Source organism: Molothrus aeneus, chromosome 7, assembly GCF_037042795.1.
Source record: "Molothrus aeneus isolate 106 chromosome 7, BPBGC_Maene_1.0, whole genome shotgun sequence".
NCBI lineage: Eukaryota > Metazoa > Chordata > Aves > Passeriformes > Icteridae > Molothrus > Molothrus aeneus.
Window position 1 is genome coordinate 3,572,961 of NC_089652.1, and position 21,157 is coordinate 3,594,117.

Below are 21,157 nucleotides of genomic sequence, written 5' to 3' on the forward strand. Positions count from 1 at the left end.
AACTGTTATTGCAGCATTTGGGGATTTGGTATCTCATGGAGAGAAAAACCTTCAGAATGTTTCATCACCATCCAACTTGACTTCCAGCAACCACACGCTCAACAAGATCTTCAATTTTGGGAAGGTAAGTCTGTATTTGCATAATAGCTGAGTATGAACATTTATGTATTCTCATATTTAAGGAATTAGAAGCTCAAAGTACCAAGACACAGCTTTTATTGCTTTAGGATTTCCCCTATTATGTGAATGAGCTTTATTTTAGAAACACAGTGATTGTGGGTGGATTTTTAAGCTTTGTGGTGAGTTTTTTGTCCTCTAGGCAGAAACCAGGGAAACCTTGAGACATAATATCATGAAATACAAAATATATATAAATACTCTGAGATACTTTGTTCAGAACTTGTGTGAGTTAAGATGTTTGCAGTATATTTTCTCTCTTATGAAATTAAAGATACAATGTCACAAGCTTTGACATTCAAATATTTATTTACTCGTGCTAGTCCTGCAGTGGTATCAGAGGCACTGTGTGTTTATTGTATAGGTATTTAATATTTATAGAATCTATTGCTTTGTAATAGAAATTTGTTACAATGCAGTGGACACTGCTTTTGTGGTTTGGTGTCCAGGCCTACAAACACTTAAGCACACATTCCTCTTTGTAATAGATGAGGAATTTGAAGGGTTTTAGTGAAACCATTCAGCTGTTAGAATTCTGTCTACGCTGTAACCACAATGCTTTTCATTTACTGCTATCCCTTAGAAAAAGTCTCATCACTGTGTTTAGCACCATCCCAAACACGATATTGCTTTACAGCCACCCTGAATGTTTGCTGTTCTTTCAGAGGCAGCCCCAACACTCCACTGCAGGGAACCTCAGGGCCCTGCTGTGCCAGCTCCTGTCGCGGTACCTGGCACATCCCGGTGCCTCGGGAGGGAGCATGGCAGCCAACATCCACCACACCTTCTGCTTCACCAACTCCTCGCTTCTGGAGTCCTTTGCCCAGGAGTTCAGGACCCAGCTCTCCCAGGTGAGTGCCTGGGACCTTCCCTGGGGGCTGCAGCTGGGAGCTGTGGCAGTTCAGACAGGTCAGGCAGGGTTTGGAGCCACAACACAGCCCCTCGTGGGCAGGAGTTGCTCATCTCTGTACTCAAGTGCAAGTTGGGCACAGTGAGGATGAGTGAATTCTTGTGCATAGGGTTAGCCCAGAGACCTTGGAAAGCCAAGGGTCATCCACTATCAGCTCATGGCTACTAAGGGTTCTCACCACATCTGGGCCTTGCTTCTCTTTGTTTGCCCCACTGTAGTGGCAGGTCAATAGAACAGCATGAGGATGTGGTGTAAATAAGAATGTTTAAACCTTGGGACGGCAATAAATTTGTGTATTACCTCAGCAGTATAACTTCATCCAGTTACCCCTGCATCTGATCCAACAATTCATGATTGAAGCAGTACATGTCTTTGGGAAAGCAATATAATTAAAGCAAATGAATCCTTTAAAGATAAAGCCTTCTTTTTTTTTTTTTCTTTGCCAAGGTTAGAATTGATATTAATTTTCTTCTATTCCTAGTCTTTGGACTCTTTAGGATATTGTGAATCGTAGGGCTTGTCTGAACAGAGAATTTATTGTACAACCTGGGGTGTGAAGGTAAAACACAGTCACACTCTCAGTTATTACCTGTCCTTTGAATGTATTGTTTTGCAGACTTGCATGCAAGTGCAGTGCCAGCTGAAAAACATAGAAGTACCCCCCAGCAGCAAGGCTTCTGGTTATTGAATAATTTCTTGTGATTATTAAATAATTTCTTCTGGTTCTTAAATAATTTCTTACATTTTTGTTTGTTAAGGTGCAGCACAACCCAGAGTACCAGGAGACTTTTGTCAATGAAATGGTCTCATTTCTGACACTCATCTCCCAAGTGCAGAATGACACCTCCCTGTGGCACCTGCTTTTGCTGGCCCCAGATGTGTTTCAGGACAACATGCAGCTGCAAGACATCATTGATTTCCTTCAGAATCCAAGCAGGTAAAACAGAGAAAATGGCAGGAGAAGCATTGAAAGCTGCTGGGTTTGTGTGCTGACCTCTAAGGGCATCACCTCTCCTCTTGAAAGAAAGGTGTTACCTTAAAAGCATGATTTGTTTGGGGGATGATGCAGCTCCATGCTAATGCATCTCTAAAGGTGTCTGTGCACTGTGAGCAGTGTGTTGTTTTTCAGTGACTCTTGTGTCATTCTTTTAATGGGAACTTGATATAAACTCTTGAGTTTTCTCCCAGCCTGCTTAGAGGCACTGTCATGCCCTTGTGCAGATAGAAAAGCTGGTGAGTTACAGGCACTGCCTTTGGTGGAAGAAAAACCCTCCTGGCTGGATAAAGAAAGCAGCCAGCTGCTTCTTTGCAGAAAAGCACAGAGCCAAGTTCAGCTTGCTTTGGAACACCTCAAGCACTTGTAGGGGAGCCATAATGTTTTTTAAAACTGATTTCCTAATCTACTGCTGGGTTAATCTTTCAAGGCTGGTCCCAAGAAAGCAGAGAAGAGAGGGAGCCTGGTTTTCTACCATATGGGCTTTAACACATCTGACTTGAAGGAAGTACCAGTTATGTACTTGCTCAGTGGTTATATGAAAAACAGAGCTGGCTTAACTGCATTATTTAACTGTACTGAAATATTTGATGCAGTTTGCACCTAGGGCAAGACAAATTTCTAAAATGGGCTTAGCCTTGAAATCCTTTTCCTGGGCTGTAGTTTGGCTAAACCCTCCCTGATCTCCAGAAGACACAAGTTACTCAAGATTAAGGGACTGTGTTCCAAGTCATCTTCTGGATGTGTGACTGACCCTGCTATAAAATATTCTGGATGGTCCAGTTGTTACAGTACATGGAGGACACCAAGAAACTGAGTGTCTTCAGACTGACTGCTTTTTGTTTTTATCTTGCATACCTGAGCAATTGGGTTAAGATGCCAAAAGAAGTTGTAGAAGCTTTGGCACTTTGATTGCACCCAGGCTTAGAGGGACTCACTTTTGATCACTGGTGTGTTGCTGAGGCACTTAGAAACCTGTACATTTCATATCAAGGTGATTTTCCATGCTGCATTGTGAGACCCATGTGTAAGCTGTAATGTACTTATCCTTAAAGGAGTCAGCAGCAGTGTGGCAAGAATTGTAATTTTATTCAGAAGCATTTTGTTCATGCTGCTGTTTCAGTCACAGAATTATTACATTTGGTTGCATTTACTGGCTTGCAGAACCCAACCTGAGAACCAGCCCTGTTGGAGTGCCCAGGGAGAATTAATATTTACTGTGCTGCTCTGCTTTGCTCTCCAGCTGCAGAGCTGGGGGAGGTTATCATAGGCACAACAAAGAGGCACATAGAATTTCATCACCAGAACTGTGCAGTGCTTTTATGCCTGGCATCTGGCACTGTAAATGCATGAGTAAAGAGTTATTGCAAAGAGATTGCACAAATAGTACTTTTAATGATGCTTACAAAAGCACATCTTAGCGAGCCTGCCCACGTCTCTTACTCAGGCAGGACTGAACTCCTAAAAAAGTGCTGTACAGAGAGGTTTTTTTGGTGGTTGAAATATGAAGGTATAGAAGAAAAGAACTTTTGCTCATTGTTACATCTGTATGAACCGAGTGATAAACACCACCAGTGTGAAACAGTAACTTCCAAGTCATGAATCCTATAGAAAGTTTAGCAGCAAATTTTATTACCCACAAAAACCTGGTTTGCAGACTGATTTCACAAAAGTTCCTGTTTCTTGCTGTAAGATAGTTTTTCAGCTAAGCATATAAGCTGAGCTTTTTCTCCACAGCCAAAGTCTGCAGAAACCCTGCAAGACTGAAATAAAAGGGCAGCAACAACACTTGTTTCCATGTTTGCTGCCTTCTGATCTGTGTGATGTGCATCCATTTTTGGCAAGTCTGTGCCTGCCTCTTCCTTAGCTCTGCCATTGCTCAGCTAAATATGTCATTTATAACTGGGTTTCTTCCCCTCTAAGACTCTTACAAGCACATCTGCAGAATGAAAATGATGAGCACCAAGCCCAGGAAGCCTGCATGGAGACATTATGTTAAATTAGGACAGAAGAGATCCCTGGTGCTCTGCTCTCAGTAGCAGCCTGTTCCCACAGATCAGTATGCATTTATTCATGCCACTGAGATCTTTGTGTATCACCTGCAGAACTTGAGGCAGGTGAGAGAGAGACAGAGATGGTGCATTTCAGTGACCCCACAGCTACAGTAAAGGCTGCTCTTTATACAGGAGAAGAAGGGACTAATAATCACAGTGAAGTTTTCAGTAACCTGCACACCTGAGCAGGCAGTCCTTTAAATTAGTTCCTCTGTGGTACAATATGCCTGATTATCAGCTTGTTCCTTCCTATGACTGGAAAACATTCCTTGCTTCCCTGGCAGCCTGGCTATTACAGCATGAAAGAGGAAAGAAGGAGAATTGGAAATGGCAGCAGTTATTTGTGATCACTTCTTCCTTCCACAGATGTTTTCCCCCCTGGGATCCCTGCTCTCCCTGGTGCCTTGTCTCCTTGGTTCTTGGGTTTTTTTAGGAGAAAATTCCCCTGCAGCAGTGAATCACATGGCTGGTGTGTTACCTGGGTGTTTCCTGAGACCTGCTGGCTGGATTTTAGTGGCCTGTAGATTTTACATAACTCTGAAAAAGTGCACCTAATGGGTGCCACACGTGTGTTTGTGCTAATACACCACCATGGCTTTCCCACCAAAGCCCCTGGTGTTTGTATCTTGTGCATGATCAAACAAATCATTAAAAATAGGGGTGATGTCTTGTCTGTCAGACATTTCAAGAATGATAGATTGTATTCCAGCTGTTTCCTATTAGAGCATATAAACCTGTAACCACAATTTATTTTCTTTTTTTCCCCCCTCCTTCAGTGTTGTGCTGGGAGCTCAGAATGTCTCTGCATCTCTGGTGAGCGATGATAGATTCAAAACTGTTCAGAATGAGGTTACAGATTCTCCACTTTCCCTGAACTGCTTGGAGCAAGGTAAGACTCCTCCTCTGAGTCATATCTCTGCTGAAAACCTGTGGTGCTGAGGAGAAGCAAACTACAGGCTAATAAGTAACCATACAGATTGCACACTGTTCAGGGCTCAGCATAATGGGTTCTTCCTTCAGCTTTTTACAAATGTGAATAAAATGCCTCATTTCAAATGGAAAAGTAAAAAAGGCTTGGGTTTGTCAGTAGACAATGAATTAACATGAGTTTGCAGGCTCAGTGGAAATGGGGAGCAGTAATGTTTCACTTTGATTTGCTTTTTTTGGGGGGTGATGTCAAAATCTGCCTCTGGTTGTAGACTCTAACTCAGCTTGGTGCAGCAAGGCAGGGGCTGCACAATGAGCTGTTTACATCCACACGAGCCATTCCTTCAAATCCCTGTCCCTTCCAGCAGAGATATCCCCCTCTAACTGGGGATCTGGGAACAGGCAAGGGAAAGGAACTAAATGCTACAAGGGACAGATGGGGATTGCTGTCCCTTCTCTACTTGTTTTGTGGAGATTGTGGGAGTTAAGGTGGGTAACAAGAAAGATGAGGTGTGCAAGAAGGGAAGACATGCAAAGTGGCTGATGAGAGGATTGGACACATGGGGATATCAAGATGAGTGTAAATGGCTGTGGGAGACATGAATGATGCTGCAGACAGAGCTTATGTGTGAGCTGTAAAAAAGCAACCCTAAATGAAGGGAAAGAAACCATAATAAATACTTGGCCACCTTACTCTGCATTACTGACAGCAAAGTGCTCCTGAAGCAGGAGGAGACCTCTGTTAGCATCCAGATCACAGCAGCATTGAATTGTTCCTGCATGATTTCAGCACAGAAAGTCACTTCTAGGATGCCATCCTCACTTCCCTTGAAAGGCCAGGAAGAGTTACACCCCAAAAGAACACTCAGATTTGTAACCAGGATATTGTGGCTTGTGGTAGGAGCCTGACTTCATATGTGCATGTTATCCTGAATAGATTTGCCATTATAGCACCTCTCAGATTCCAGAATTACATGATCTTTACTAATATTCCCTTCACATTTTTGTTGTAGATAAAGAAAGAAATTGGGTGACCAGATCTATTTGTAATTCCTTTGTTCACTGGAAAGACAATCACACTTCAGTATCTGAATTGGAGGAAGTTCTAAGGTGAGACATTAGCTAAAGGGATATTACTAACAGTGTAATTCAAATCTATGATCTTTGCTCTAAATCACCTTACATTTCCACTTGCATTGATTTCATATTCACTAAAACACTTTTTTGTTCCCCTCCAGAAAAATAAAGTCACCAGAGATTGGTGGAAAGCATTCCAAGAGGTCCATTAATTCAGATGATTTAGAAGCCATACAAAAGCATCTACATCGTTTAAAAGGCTTTGAGGAAAAAATGAATAGAAGTGAATTAAAAAGCTTAAATCTATTCAGAAATTTGAAGAATGAAACATTACAGAAATTGTATGCATTTCTTGAACTGGGAATGAATCCACACCATGATTATAAATTAAAGGAACCATATAATAAGGAAATAATTGATGAAATCTATAACTTCACATCACTGCAATTACAGAGTGACTTTAATGGGACTTCCATTTTCAATACAATGACCCAGTGGAAAGAAATTCAGAGGGCTTTAAAATTAGCTACAATGCTTTGGAATCCAGCTCTCCTAAGTAATTCCAATTTTAGTACATTGAAAACTAAGGATGCTCTCAAAATGTTGCTCTCCACAAGCATGCCATCACTTCTGGAAGGTCTCAGAGACCGTTTGAGTGGATTGCAAGAAATCCCATCTGTGTTTTCTGATGATCTGCTCGAGCCTGAGTCCTACAGAAACTTCCCAGAGCAGCTCCTAGCTCTTGAGGAGATGTTTTTTAGAATGATGGGCACAAATGTAGGTTATCAGTACCTCCTGCTGCCTGTGTTCGAGCTGATGAGGGCTGTAGAGAAGTCCATGGGGGAGGCCTGGTGGGATGAGTTGAACGTCTACTGGCGCATTGGGGAGAAGCTGAGATCCATGAGGTGGAATAACACAGCCATCGTCGCCTATGGGCAGTTGTTGGAGGTGTTAAACAGCCATTTGCAAAAGCTGAATAATAAATCAAGTGGTGTCTTCAGTGAGGAGTTGGATCAGCTGTCAGAGTTCATAACAGCTGTGTTTAAAGAGTTTGGGGAAAGCTCTGGAGTAGCCAATATCTCACAAGTCACTCAAGCCATCCAGAAGACGTTGAACATCTTAAAAGACTTACAGCTGAATTATAATGTCAGTGCATTAAAATCTATAGATCTTTTCTTTAATTTTAACAATAAAACCTTGGAGAGCTTGTCTGAACTTCTGAGAACAGGAATGAAAATCCTTCATTATTCAAGTGCCAGTGAAGGTTCCAGTGAAGACATAATTAACCCCATCTATAATTTAACACATCTTCTACTGCAGGAGTTCAGCCAGTCTCCCTCACAGCACAATTCCTCACTACAGGCAAAAGTTTGGAAGTTCTTGCGATCAGCCTTGGATCCTTTCCTTGAGCCCAGCAGCAATGGCCATAGGACACTCCAGAACTGCTCCTTTGAGGATCTGCTTGACATAGGCCTTGAGGTGCTGTTTGAAAATGCCACTCTAAGGGACTCCTCAGCCAGGAGCCCCTGCAAGCCCCTCCTGGATTCCTTGGGCATGGAGGGTGGGACAGGCAGCAATGAGACCTTTCCCAGGCTGTTCCAGCTGGCCATAAGCAACCTGCAGCTGTCCCCAGAGTTTGCTGCTGCCTACAACAACAGCAGGGAGAGCTTTGCCAAGGAGCTGTCGTGCCTCACCCGAGCTCTGCGTTTGTCCCTGAGTTTCCTGTCCAAGTTAAACCTTGTCTCTGGGCTGGGAAACTCGTGGCTCCAGGAGAAGGTGAGAGCTCTGAGTGCAGCCACAGAGGGGCTGGTGCAGGGTGATGCCTCGTGCCCCATCCCAGCCCAGGATGTGGGTGATGCGTCCCCATCCCAGCTTCTGAACGTGCTCCTTCCTGGCCTGCTGAATGAAACAGTGCTGAGGTCCCTGAATTCCTCTGGCAGCTCAGCAGCCTGGGATGGGCTGCCTGTGTTTTCCCTCCTGTCAGCAGCTGCTTCCATGAAGAACAGCAGTCTCGATGAGCTGCTGCAGGTGGGCAGAGCTGCCTCCAGCCAGCCCGAGTGGGGACACTTCTCCCGGCTGTGGCACGCCACTGGCAGCCTGCTGACCTCCAAATGGAGCCTGACAAAAGTGGGTGAATATGTGGAGCTCCTGCAAATGATGAAGAAAGCTCTAATCCTTGTGGACTTTGGGGTAGCTCCTGGAAAAGCATTGGTGCATCAGATCTTTCAGAATTCTACTGAAGCAATGGAATCCTCAGATCTGAGTGATTTGTATAGTGCATTAAAACTCCTTTTCAGTTCAACTTCTGCCACAGACAACACACTGGACTTGGAAAGAATATTTCAAGAAATACTTCCTCTGTATGAAGGGGGTGGTGAAGGACTGTTCTACTCTAATCCCTATGGAAAAGAAAATCAAGATGTTCTGACTATGGCTGCAGTGATTTGGAATGAGATAATTTTAAACAGGACTCATTTTAATGCAGAGAATGCATGGGAGCTTGTCAAAATGCTTGCACTCGATGCAATCTCGCACGAAGACATTGAAAATTATCTCAGCACAAATGAAAAAGTGTCATCATTATTTTCTGACTTCTTGTTGACCCCTGAAATTTCTGAAAATTTTGCAGAACACCTTCTGTCCCTTGAGAAACTTCTTGGCGCCATGGCAAAGGTGAATACCAGTGATCATTATCTGCTGATCTCTTCTTTGTCTAAGCTAATGGAGAAGCTCCCTCCTGGAGGGCAGGAAAATGAACTTGATGCTTTCTGGCACATTGCTGAAGGTCTCCAGTCCTTGAACTGGAGTAATACAGACAATTTCACTACCCAGTTACTTCTAGACATGCTGCAAAATCTGCTAAATACACTGGAAAATTACTCCAGTCTTCCTTTCGGTGAGGAACTGAAGCAGCTGCTAAACTTTGCATCCTCCATCTTTGAGCTGTACGATGAAGAAGACTCCAGGGGAAACAACATCTCCATGTACTTGCAGGCCATGCAGAGAGGTATCTTAACTTTGAAAGGCTTGCAGAAGAGGTATAACATCAGTGAGCTTGAATCCCTCAGCCTGTTACTTGATTCTTACAGTAACTATACCCAGAGACTGATGGAAATGTGGGGAGCAGGAATGAAAGTTCTTCATGACACCAACTTAAACAAAACATTGGAGGAGAAAATGGACACTGTCTATAATTTCTCACGTTTGCTGCTGCAGGAGTTCAGCCAGTCTCCCTCACAGCACAATTCCTCACTACAGGCAAAAGTTTGGGAGTTCTTGCGATCAGCCTTGGATCCTTTCCTTGAGCCCAGCAGCAATGGCCATAGGACACTCCAGAACTGCTCCTTTGAGGATCTGCTTGACATAGGCCTTGAGGTGCTGTTTGAAAATGCCACTCTAAGGGACTCCTCAGCCAGGAGCCCCTGCAAGCCCCTCCTGGATTCCTTGGGCATGGAGGGTGGGACAGGCAGCAATGAGACCTTTCCCAGGCTGTTCCAGCTGGCCATAAGCAACCTGCAGCTGTCCCCAGAGTTTGCTGCTGCCTACAACAACAGCAGGGAGAGCTTTGCCAAGGAGCTGTCGTGCCTCACCCGAGCTCTGCGTTTGTCCCTGAGTTTCCTGTCCAAGTTAAACCTTGTCTCTGGGCTGGGAAACTCGTGGCTCCAGGAGAAGGTGAGAGCTCTGAGTGCAGCCACAGAGGGGCTGGTGCAGGGTGATGCCTCGTGCCCCATCCCAGCCCAGGATGTGGGTGATGTGTCCCCATCCCAGCTTCTGAACGTGCTCCTTCCTGGCCTGCTGAATGAAACAGTGCTGAGGTCCCTGAATTCCTCTGGCAGTGCCACAGGCTGGAATAACCTGACCACGCTCTCCAGTGTGGCACAGGATGAGCTCCACAACCTGCTGCAGAGGCTCCAGCAGAGCCCCACCATAGGCAGCTACTACACAAGTGTCTGGGGTGTGTTTGACAGCTTCCTCAGCACCAACAGGAACCCAGCTGCAGGAGCTCCCCTTGCAAGGCTGTTGGAAGCAGTGGCAAGTGACTCTGCCAGTGACCTGTCAGCTCTAGAAATCACAGAAGCCACCCTCTACATTCTCAACGGGCTGAACATCCCTGGCCTGCTAAATGAATTCAATATAAGTTCCAGCTCAGCTTCTCTCTCCAACAAAACCAGTTTTGACACTGTGATTGATATTGTTGCTCATCACTTCACTGTCGTGGCAGAAACCCTTTACAACAAGACTGTGCCTTGGACTCTGAGTGACCACACTCTGTCCCCAACCAGCTTGATCACACAGTGAGTTTGGGCTTTGGGTATTGTAATTCCATGCATGGGTTGTGACCACCATTCTCATTCCAGCATGAGAAGTATGGAATTTTCTTCCAGTGGAACAACCTAAGCCTGCAATCACTGTAATTCAGGACACAATGTATAATGTGGGTTAAATTGAAGCAGAGGAAACTTCTCCTTGAGCTGAAAGTACAGCTGAAAGTCAGACATACAAAAAATTTTGTGTGTTGGCACACGTATCAATGCACAGGAACAGAGTCCTGAAGGAGTCTCACCACCAGTGGTAGGCTCTTGGGAAAACCTTCCTTTTGTGGGATGACTCTCTAATTTTTGATCCTCAGTCTCCCTTAGGTGTGCCTTTCCATCTATGTAATGCATCCATCACATAGATGTGAACTTTTCAAGTGTGTTTTCTTATTTGGAGAGTAAATGACAGCTTTGGGAAATAACAGCAGAAAGAATTGATGGAATAAAACTGGGGGGGTACCCACTTAGGAGAGATGGCTTTCATCTGGAATTCTTATTTACTCTGCTGAGGAGCAGCATCCACAGATGACAGGTCGCTCACTAATACATACCTTGTTTTTGAAAGAGAAGCTGATTTAAATTCCTATCTTATTTTTCAGATTTCTGTTTTTAGAATTTCAAAACACCATCTTGCAGATGACAGCGAACAACAGCTATAACCCTTACCTGATGTGTTTAATAAATTCTGCAGAAGCTGAGGATGGGGAATTGACAGGTGATCATGATTTCATTAATGCTCAGGGGCCTCAGCTGCAATGTGTTTTGTCTAATGGTGGGAAGGAATGGTGCTGCATGGTTTTATCTGCTGGCAATTAACTGGAGCTGTGAGACCTGGGGAAGCCAGACTGGGATTTTATTTATGTCACATTGGGATTATGAGTTTCCATCCCAGTCTCTCCAGAAGGCACCTCTCTTCTTCTCAGTGTGATGACAGGTTGCTGACACTCAGACAAAGCAATCTTACAAATAGAAACCTCTTTCCCTTCACAGCTTTATGCAGCTGTAATATGACAGCAGTTATTTCTGAGAGCTAACATGGTGTTTCACATAGATACTCATCTTGTGTGCTTATTGTAACACCCAAGAGGTTTCACCTGTGTACTTATTACCAGGATGGGCTGGATTTCACTAGGAACAGAGCACCTACTTGAACTCAATCCCTTATAACCCAGATTACAATTTAGGCCTTGCTCTGTGATTTCAGAGGTCCTCAGCCATGGGAGTTTGGTGGAAAATAGCAATGCTCAGTTGGCCCCAGAATAAAAGTGCTGATATTCCCATCTGTGAAGTTTCTGGCATTTTTGTCTGGAGTAACTATTGTTTTTTTCCCCTGCACAGAAAACATCGCACTGCTTTTGAAGCGAATTCATCTGAAAAAGAACTCTTTTATGCAAAATAATACCTCTGAGAAACATTCATCCATACCAGAGCTCCTGAAGCTAAAAGTGAGTCTGCTTAAAATGCTGACTTGAAGGACATCCTGCAGTGATACATGAATGTGCAATGGTGGTTTTGAAAAACAGAATATGGAAAAAAGTTTTCTTAAGAGAACAGCTGATAAAAACTAGGACTAAAACTCTGTGTTCTGCATGCATGCTGCCTATATTTGAAGGTCAACTGTAAACTGGGTTGAGGAAGTTGTTCTTTTATCTGTCCCTACCAAGTGTACACCCATTTTTCAGAGAAGGTAGAGGTGTTCCTGTCCTCCCATGTGCTGGATAGGATGGCTCTGTTTTCCACCAGCTTTCCCAGGAGGATGAGCACTGCAGAGATGGCCAGTGGCAGCATATTCCTCAGTGCACCACTAGTTTTAAAATTCAGTATATTGAGACTTCCTGAAGCACCTTGCAGAGCTGCAATCATTCTAGGATGCCTCAGCTTCACTTGAGGAGGAGGTAGGGAGGAGTTCTGAAAGGCACAGATATAGGGATTAGATACCTCTGCCCTGCTGAAAATCCATGGAATTGTGCACTCCTAATTGGCAGTTAGCAGCATGACTAACTGGGTTACTGCATGAGGAGCTGTACCAACAGCAGTGTGGCTGGAGTCAAGTCCCCACATGCTCCTCTGGCCCCAGATGTCACACAACACCAGAATGGCTTCTGAGATGAAGCACCAGCATTGATTCATGGAGTTCCCTCACCAGCTTTGGGTTTGGCAGTGCCTCATTTGAATAAAATGCTTCTTCATGACTGCACTAATAGCATGCATGCACTTCAGTCTATTACTCCATATGAGAAACAGCATTTAAAAGTCCTTTTAAAAAAATACAGCAGTGTGCAATGTTGTTGCTGTGTAATATATCTGTAACAATAATATGATGAGCTTCAGTGTGACAGGTACTTAAGAGCATAAAGCTGGAAATAATTCTTCCCATAAGAGCCTGATAATGTAAATAATGATGTCAGACAAGAGGGAAGCCCATAATAGCAAAGGACTATAATTTTACACGGGTTGGCAGATGAGGAAGCTCTGACTTGTGGCCAAGTCCCTTTCCTGTGCTGCAGTAGATGACCAGGTGGTGTCTGAAAGGCTAAACCTGTTGTGCAAGGTAGATTTATTTGGTCTCTGAGAAGATTAATTAGTAAACAGGTAAGTCCAATGGAGTACTGCTGTCTTAAGTGTGTTGGCCAGGGGAAATGACATGTTAAGGTTTGCAAGGTTTCTTAGATCCAGCCAGGTCTGCCAGAAGCTCACACAATGATTGTCACAAGCTGTTCTATTGGAGACCTTTTGAATGAACTAAATCTATATATATATTTCAAAATCCTAGTCCTGAGGAGAGACAGAAAGGGACAGCTAGACTCTTTAAAGCTTGCCTTTTATAATTCTGTCATCTAACTGGTGTTTGTGCATTTTTCTTCCTTTTTTTCAAAATGTCCTTTGAAGATCTCTCGCCTCCGGGATCTGACAGCACTTCTGTGTGACTATGAGAGCTTTCAGTCCATCCAGCAGCTCTGCCACCTCCCTGAGGCTCCCTTTGGGGAGCTGTGTGAGCAGGGCCAGTCTCAGGAGCAGCTCCTTCGTGCTGCTGAGCTGAGCAGCCAGCTGGTGACCAGCGTGCTGAGTCACAGGAGGATCTCCCAGGAGCTCCAGAATGTCCTCATTGGGGATGCCACAGACATCCAGGCACAGATCAAGTGGTGAGGCTCTCTCTCTGAGCTAGACTGTTTTACTATTCTGTTTATGAAATGAGTTCTTGCCTTCTCTTTATATTCTCAGTTTTGTTTGTTGTTTTGTTTTTCCAATTCAGGCTCCAAGAAAACGTACCAGAAATTGCATTCTTTCAAGAGATTCCTCAGTATGTGGCTACTTTGAATTCCATGTTGAATGTCACTGAGAGTTTAACAGACTCCAGCAAGCAAGGTACTCTTCTGTATTTTTTACTGCACTGTATTTTCTTTACAGTGTTGGTAAACATCACCACTGTTACCACACTTGCTGCTGGGAATCCCAGAACTGCCCAGCTGCCAGGAAGAACTGGTATTAAAGAACTAACCATACACCATGACCTTGGGATCCTTTATCTGGGGTATTTCTAGAGCCTGCTCAAGACCACACAAGAAAGCACCAAGTCTTTCCATCTAAGCAAATTTTGCTGTCCTGAGATGTGATAACTTCAGCCCACAAACCAGACTGTAAAATGTAGGAAGTAATGACTGTCTGTCACAAGTTTTTTTTTTTTTTATTTTTTTCATATCAGCAGTGAGGTACCACACTCCCATACTCCACATAAAGTCTTCTCCATGTGCTTGAGATTTGCTGTGTGTCTGGAGAAAGCTGTAATACCAATTGTTCTTTGTTCATTCCAGAAAAGTTAAGAGACGTGTTTAAAAATGTGGACCAGCTCAAAGAGGACCTCAGAAACACAACAGGAATGTCCACAGCCAGCATTGATGCTCTTCTGGAAGCATGTTTCCCAGAAAACAGCAGTCAGGTAAGTTTGCTGTTATCCTTTAGGGAGGTCTTGCTGCTTTCTACTGCTCAGACCATTAAAACTTAGAATTTGTTAGTGAATGCAGCTGAGCAGGTCAGTGGGTGTGTGACAGCACAGATGACCCCACAGAGACAGACAGAGGATAGCAGAGCATGTTATGGGCTGGGATAGCCACCAGAAATGCAGCAGGAGCATCACTGTTGTCAGCCCAGCCACTGGAGACTGGGAGCCACATGGTCCCTTGGGCTGTGACCAGGAGCTGGGCAGCAGCCAGGCACTGCCTGGAGAGGGATGGCTCTGATCTGGAGCAGGGCACAACTCTCTGGGACACACTAATGGGGGCTGAGCAGGGTCTTCAGTCAGTCCTGGTCACTGAGAAGTTGTCCCAGTCCAGGTGGAAAAGTACATTTATAACCACAACGTGTGAGAGCGCTCAGGGTCCAAAAATACCCTCCCAGAATGAGAGATGAGCTCCCTTCCTCAGCCTCCTGCTCCTGCAAGCAGAGCTCCAGATGCTTTTCCCCTTCCCAGCCATCTTGTCTGGACTGGGCCCCAAAGAGTGTGCTCTCTTCCAAACTTCACATGCATCAGTCAATGAGAAATTGAAGCCACAAAAGCTTTTACTACTGTGCAAGCTGGGGAGTAAAACACAGTCCTTAGGATTTGTCCCTGGGAGCAGGAGTAATGGGCAGGCATTTTCTGGTTCTTGGGTGGTTGAAATATGGCTCTGTGGAAAGAACACCAGGCAGGCAAGATTAACTCAGGCATGGTGGAGTGTGCAGTGCACCCCTAACAATTCTCCTTTTCCTTTGTGCTCACCCAGCTCCTCTCTCAGGTGCTGCAGCTGGAGTCCTGCAGTGCCCATGCCACTGACCCACAGCTGCAAGTGGTGCTGCAGGAGCTGTGCAGCCTCCCTGTGCCAGAGAGGACTCGCAGGACCTACCTCCTTGGGGTCACCCTGCTCAGACACTTGGACATTTACAATTTCTTATACAAGGTTAGTGCTGGATTTTTGGAGTGCTTTCTGCACGCCCTGGCTGAAAGGTTATAAAATATCATTGCAGTGGCCAGAAGCTACACTGATTTACACAAGCCAAAGATCAGGCTTTGCTCATGCAGCAAGTTTTATTGCATATCCATGCTGTGACAGAGTGGATATAAATGAGAATCCCAGCTGGTGTAAAGCAGCAAACCTCATTTAAAGGCACTGGACCTACTCTAAATGCCTCCCTATCTGCTAGTATCCTTTATGTGCTGTCACAACCTCTTGAACACTCCCAGCTGACCCAAAAATGAGCTAAATTTTGATTCCTTGAAAAGGGAAGCCCTGGAAAAAGTCCTGTAAAATATCTTTTCCCTTTCTGTTTGGAACGACAAAGTTATTAAATGGTTCAAATTTCTCCTACCCCAGCTATAGGAACAGCATCTAAGAAAACATTCACAAAGAAGTGAATAGTGAGCGTGTATTTAAAAATGCAGGAGTGATCCTGGGCAAAAAAAAGTTGTTAAGTGACAATGCCAATGAATTTGGGCTCAGGTCAAAAGTCACTTGTAGTGTTTGACACGTGTACGTGAAATGAGAGATCTGATCATATCCCAGCCAGTACATGACACATGTTTCCCAACTGTAGGTGTTTGGAAACACACTGTTAGATTATGTAATGTTCAGGTGAATGGTTTGCAAAAGTGCTTGGGGATTTAGGAATACTAATCCCATTCATTTCCCATGGGACACCCACTCTGTAAAGCCTCCTTGCAGTTTTGAAAATCCACAGTGCTCATGTTTGAGTTAACACAATATGGGTGTGTGCATGCCTGTGCACGCAGATTCCTGCTCATCATAATTGATTTCCTTCCTGCCTCCTGCAGATGTTTTTCCCCAAGGAACTTCAGAAACCCATGGACAAGATGTTAGGCCTTCTGACAAAAATGAAATATTTCAGACACCAGGTTGAATCTGGCATTGATCCATTGCTACAAGCTATTCATTCCCTGAAAAAGCTCCGACAGTCCAGGAAAATGCCACTGACTAAGGTATGTGTAGTCTGCATGTGCTTTTGAGGCAAAATACCACTGAAATGGTTTCCACAGTAACTTCCTACCCTAGAAGCCACAGGTGCATTAAACCATAGGTTCTGTTCAAAGCAACAGTGTTCTGAGGAAAAGCTCTGTCAAACTTATCTCTGGAAGTGCTCAAGGCCAGGCTGGATGGGGCTTCTGGCAGGTGTCCCTGCCCATGGCAGGAGGTTGGAATGAGATGAGCTTTGTGCTCTCTTCCAACCCAATCCTTTCTGTGAGTCTCCATTGCCTTCCTGGGGGAGTTTTGATTTGGAGCCGTGGGACCATCAAGTGCTCATGAGTGGGGAGGAACACTTGGAGCAAGAATGTCTTAAAGGAGAGAGGATTTCCAGCAAAATACTGGAAGGATCAGCTGGTGAAAACAGCTGGAGGACTGCCCACTAAAGGCAAACCCACCAAAGTCAGCAGCAAAATCTGCCTTAGCTTTAGTGTGCATTAGATCACACCCAAAGCCTCAGACTGCCCAAAACATTCAGTACAGACCCATTACTGCTCTGACAGCTGCAGTAACTCCAGGGTGCTCTGCCTTCATCCAGTACAGTGCCCAATCCATCTCTGATCCGTAGTCCAGGAGAGCACAAGTGACAGGAATTGTTCCTGGTCATCATTCTGCCTGCACATTGCAGAGCCATGTGCAGCCATGGGCTGGATGGGGACAGTGCTGTGCACATCCATGTGACAAATGTGTGTTGTAACCCAGGTGTGTGAATGTCACCAGGCACACGTTATAGGGGATTTCTCTGCACACATTGTAGGCACTTCCCACATTGGCTGACATACCTGGAAATGTATGTGCCACATCTGTCATAACAAAAAAATGGATGATTTCCATGGGAAGTTCCTATTTTTGTAAATGCAAACCTCTCATAAGAAAGCAGTATAAAAATGTTCAGTCCTTTCCTTCTCATTCTGTTATTTCTCTCCAAGTGGGGTGCTTTCAGTGTGCAGGATTTATTTGTGTTTTGTCTTTTCTGCAGGCGTTATTTAAACCAAACAACTCTGGGATAACACATGGCACTTTTAAATCCATGTCAAAAGTCCTCTGCAACCAGGAAATCACACCCCTGTTTTTTGAGTCTTTGCTTCCAGACTTTGGAGACCCTGTAAGCAACAGTTCTCATGCAGAGGATGTCTATGTCCAAAAGCTGATGAGGAAATATGGAATTCCTCAGGATTCCAGTAAGTCTGGCTTTTCCCTAGGGCACAAACGTTTCAAAGCTGAACTCTGCTATTTCCAGACAGATCTAGTGCTGAGCTATTCTCCATATGTCTCTGAGGGCTGTAAGTGCTCATTATTTATGGTAGCTGAAGATCTGCACTGCCCTAATTATTGGTGGTTTATTGCCATAAATGTTCAAAGGGAAAACTGCCTGTGCAGCAGAGCAGTGCTTGACACTGCACTGTCTCCCATTTGTGGATGATCTGGTCCTAGGGCTCGACAGGTCACTGCTTTTTCTTGATGTGTAGTTTTTCTGACTGTACTGACATTATTAGCTCCTCTGAGTTCACAAAACTGCATTTAACCTTCAAGCAGATAATGTTGGCTCCAACAGAGAGACTCTTGTTGTCTTGAGTTCAGCAACAGGAGATCTTGGGGGTGGATTGCTTTTGTCAAGATGCATTAGATCACTCAGTGAAGAGGGCCCTGAAGTCATTCACTGGCCACAGCAATAAACTGGGCAGATGGGAGAAAAAACACACTGGCAGCTTTCTTGTGTCTGGTCTGTTTGTTCTCTGTGCAATTTGTTTGCTTTTCTCCCCTTGCAGCCCCCTTTTGCTTATCCTTTTACCTGGACCTGGTCAAGACCCCCACCGGAGCTTTGATTTGGTCCTTCTTAAAACCAATGGTGCTTGGGAAGATCCTTTTCACCCCAGATACCCCAGAAACTCGAGCAATCATGGGAAAGGTATGGCTCTGCTCCAGGACATCAGGATACACCCACTGCACAGGGCTGTAATTTATCTAGCACAGGCGTGTTTCCCTGGGAAGCAGAAGGCTTCTTTCTCACTGTTTGGAGTATTCATCAAATTATCTTTTCCTACTTGCCTTGCTGGCCATATGAGTCATCTTTTGTCTTTGGTTGAATCTTCCTTCCAGAAGCTGCTGTTGGTCTAATATTTATAGGACAATTGTTTAAGGCCTTCAGCTTATCAAGTTTCACCCCCATATTTGCAGCCAGTAGGAGAGATGTGTCTCCCAGGACAAATGCTGTAACCAGTGCTTGTTCACAGGCAGACCAGAGGCAGAAGGAAAGCAGACATTCAAGACATGCTCTAATGCATAAATACAGTGTGTTAAGGGGTATTTTGCCAAACAATGAGAGGATGCTAGGAAAATCCTAAGGAAAACAAATTTGGTCTCAGCTGTTTTATTGTTTTATTTAGTGGTTAAAATCTGTAAGGTAATGAATAAATTAATCCTTTTATGCTGTGGGCTTCTTTTGTAGTCAAATGCAACCCTGGAGCAGATGGCTGAGTTAGCCCTGAAGTCCCAGGAGTGGCTGGACCAGTCTCCTGTCATCCTGAATTCACTGACCAAGTTAAACCAGACAGTTCCAATGATCAAGGTATGACTTCCTACCTCCCCTCTGCCTCTTGCCAGGAGGGACCTGAGAGGATGGATTTGTCCACTGAAGTAAACTGGGGTTCCAGGGACATCTTGGGTCAGCTGGGGAGACCCCTCTCAGGGTGTTCTGGAGTTCACAGTTTCTGCCTGTTCCTTAACAGAGATGCTCCTGACTCACCTTTCCCTGCAAATTCTCTTTCTCAAATGAACTGTTTGTAATATGCTCCCTGACCCTGGCTGTGCTGGGGCCTGCTGGAGGGCTAAGATGAGCAGGGAATACTCTTCGGTTTGTAAATTAACTTTCTGCTTGATGGACTGATCCAGCCAGCCAAGACCAGGCAAGAAATGAATTTTTCAGAAAATGAAACAGTATCTATAATAAGCATGTGGTTCTGGGTACACACATAAGAGCTAGAAGATGTTTTGTACCTCAGTGAATGTAAATAAAATTTCTTTTTCCCCCTCCTAAGAAGCCTAGCCTTGCTTGGATACAGAAAGCAGTAGACTGTAATGTTACACACACTTGTTTCCCATTCTCTGTAGTAAAAATTGTCTCCTTTTCTTACAAAAATGAGATCCCTGGAAGCCAAAAGCATTAGCAGTTAATTTTAGGGGTTGGAATTCATTCTAATTTCCGTGGCAGCAAGAGAAAATCCAGAGTGGAATATGCAAAAGTGAAATGAAATGTTCTCTGCTGATTGCAGTCATTGGTGGAATATTGAAATACTCAGCCAAACAAAAACCTGTGCTGATCTCCAAGTGAAGTTTTGGTTGCCTATGCATTGTGCACTGGCTGTGTTCACAGGACTTAAAACAGACACAAGGGAAATTTACTTCTAGAATAACTAAAATCATCCATGATTTTTTTGATGGGACTCTAGTGCCTGGTGGAGACTCAGTGGGCATCTTTTCTTGACTCAAAGAAGCACTGACTTGGATTTAGGGAGCTTTCTATGCCATTCCCATTGCTGGCATTTCCCCATCGTGATGCAGAGTGAAGGGATTAGGGAGGGGGCAGTGCAAATACCCAGTGAAGGCAGCTGCTCTGTGGTAGTTTGGAATTACACAGTGAGTGAGCTCAAGAAGCTTCTGGTCAAACTGATGCTTTGTCTTTGTCTGCTTGTTGATAGAACGCCCTGCAGAATCCCTTTGTGCAGGTTTTTATCAAGCTGATGGTGGATTTGGACGCAGCTGAGCTCCTGAGTCAGATAAATGAGCTGGGTAAGTGTGTCCATGATGTGCTGCCCTCTTCCTTACTTGTACTTTAGATCTGGGAGCTCCAGGTTCAGCCAGCTGCAGCCATCCCATAGTCTGCTCTTCTCTGGCCCGCGTTGGAAGCTCCAGGGCAAGGCAATCCCAGCTGTGATGCAGAAATCTTCCAGGGAAAAGGCTCTTAGAGAGCAAAGTGCTGGTGTGGAGAGGTGTTTCTCCTGGGTGTTCGGGGGTGCAGGGACGGGAGCTTTGCCGCTGCGTGTGGCCACTGGAGGACACTGTTTAGCCGTAATTATGGCTTCAAATGAGCTACCTGGGACTGGGCTGGAAAATGTTGTGGAGAGCTCCCTTGCATCGCAGCGAGGTTCAGATCAGAACTTCTCCAGAGCAGAAGAGCCAGGGATCAGATAAATGTACCCAGGCTGATGGAGCCAGAGGCTTCAATGCAGGAGATGCTCTGCTGCAGTTTGGTGGGTCTGCAGTGCCCTCCAAGGTGACATTTGGTGCTGTGCACTGTGAGAATCACCAGTAACAGTGGTGGTGGTACATCCCCTGTGAGTGCACAGCATGGGGATCACAGTCCCTTCCTGCCAGCCTTGCTGTCCCTACCTGCTTTGGCAGTGAGTGGCCAGGCATGTCACCATAAATCTGAACTGTGCCAGCAAACCCAGCAGCAGCCCAGAGTGATTATGCTCTGTTGGAGTCATTTAAATGCAGTTGGTGATGACCCCTGTGTTATTCATGAGCAACAACTCCTGCCTTAACTCCCCATAAAGCCACGGAGCCTGCAGCAGCTGTTCCATATTAGTTACCTTGCATTATGCAGCCACCTTTGAAACCTGCCAGCAAACAGCAGCATCTTTATTAACTGCAGCATCAGGTTCAGTCCACACATCAGCACAGCACTC

General features: G+C 44.8%; 1 protein-coding gene across 1 annotated transcript in view; it reads left to right on the plus strand.

Annotated features, from left to right (window-relative positions):
- Positions 1-21,157, plus strand: part of ABCA12 (ATP binding cassette subfamily A member 12) — a 79,537-nt gene that overhangs the window by 19,753 nt on the left and 38,627 nt on the right. The window contains exons 5-21 of the mRNA XM_066553296.1: positions 15-124; positions 843-1,028; positions 1,846-2,024; positions 4,912-5,024; positions 6,076-6,172; positions 6,301-10,434; positions 11,055-11,170; positions 11,794-11,900; positions 13,345-13,598; positions 13,709-13,821; positions 14,268-14,392; positions 15,216-15,389; positions 16,262-16,426; positions 17,449-17,650; positions 18,239-18,378; positions 18,919-19,038; positions 20,168-20,258. Of these exons, the coding sequence (XP_066409393.1) occupies positions 15-124; positions 843-1,028; positions 1,846-2,024; positions 4,912-5,024; positions 6,076-6,172; positions 6,301-10,434; positions 11,055-11,170; positions 11,794-11,900; positions 13,345-13,598; positions 13,709-13,821; positions 14,268-14,392; positions 15,216-15,389; positions 16,262-16,426; positions 17,449-17,650; positions 18,239-18,378; positions 18,919-19,038; positions 20,168-20,258 (6,426 nt within the window). The remainder of the gene's footprint in view (positions 1-14; positions 125-842; positions 1,029-1,845; positions 2,025-4,911; positions 5,025-6,075; positions 6,173-6,300; positions 10,435-11,054; positions 11,171-11,793; positions 11,901-13,344; positions 13,599-13,708; positions 13,822-14,267; positions 14,393-15,215; positions 15,390-16,261; positions 16,427-17,448; positions 17,651-18,238; positions 18,379-18,918; positions 19,039-20,167; positions 20,259-21,157) is intronic.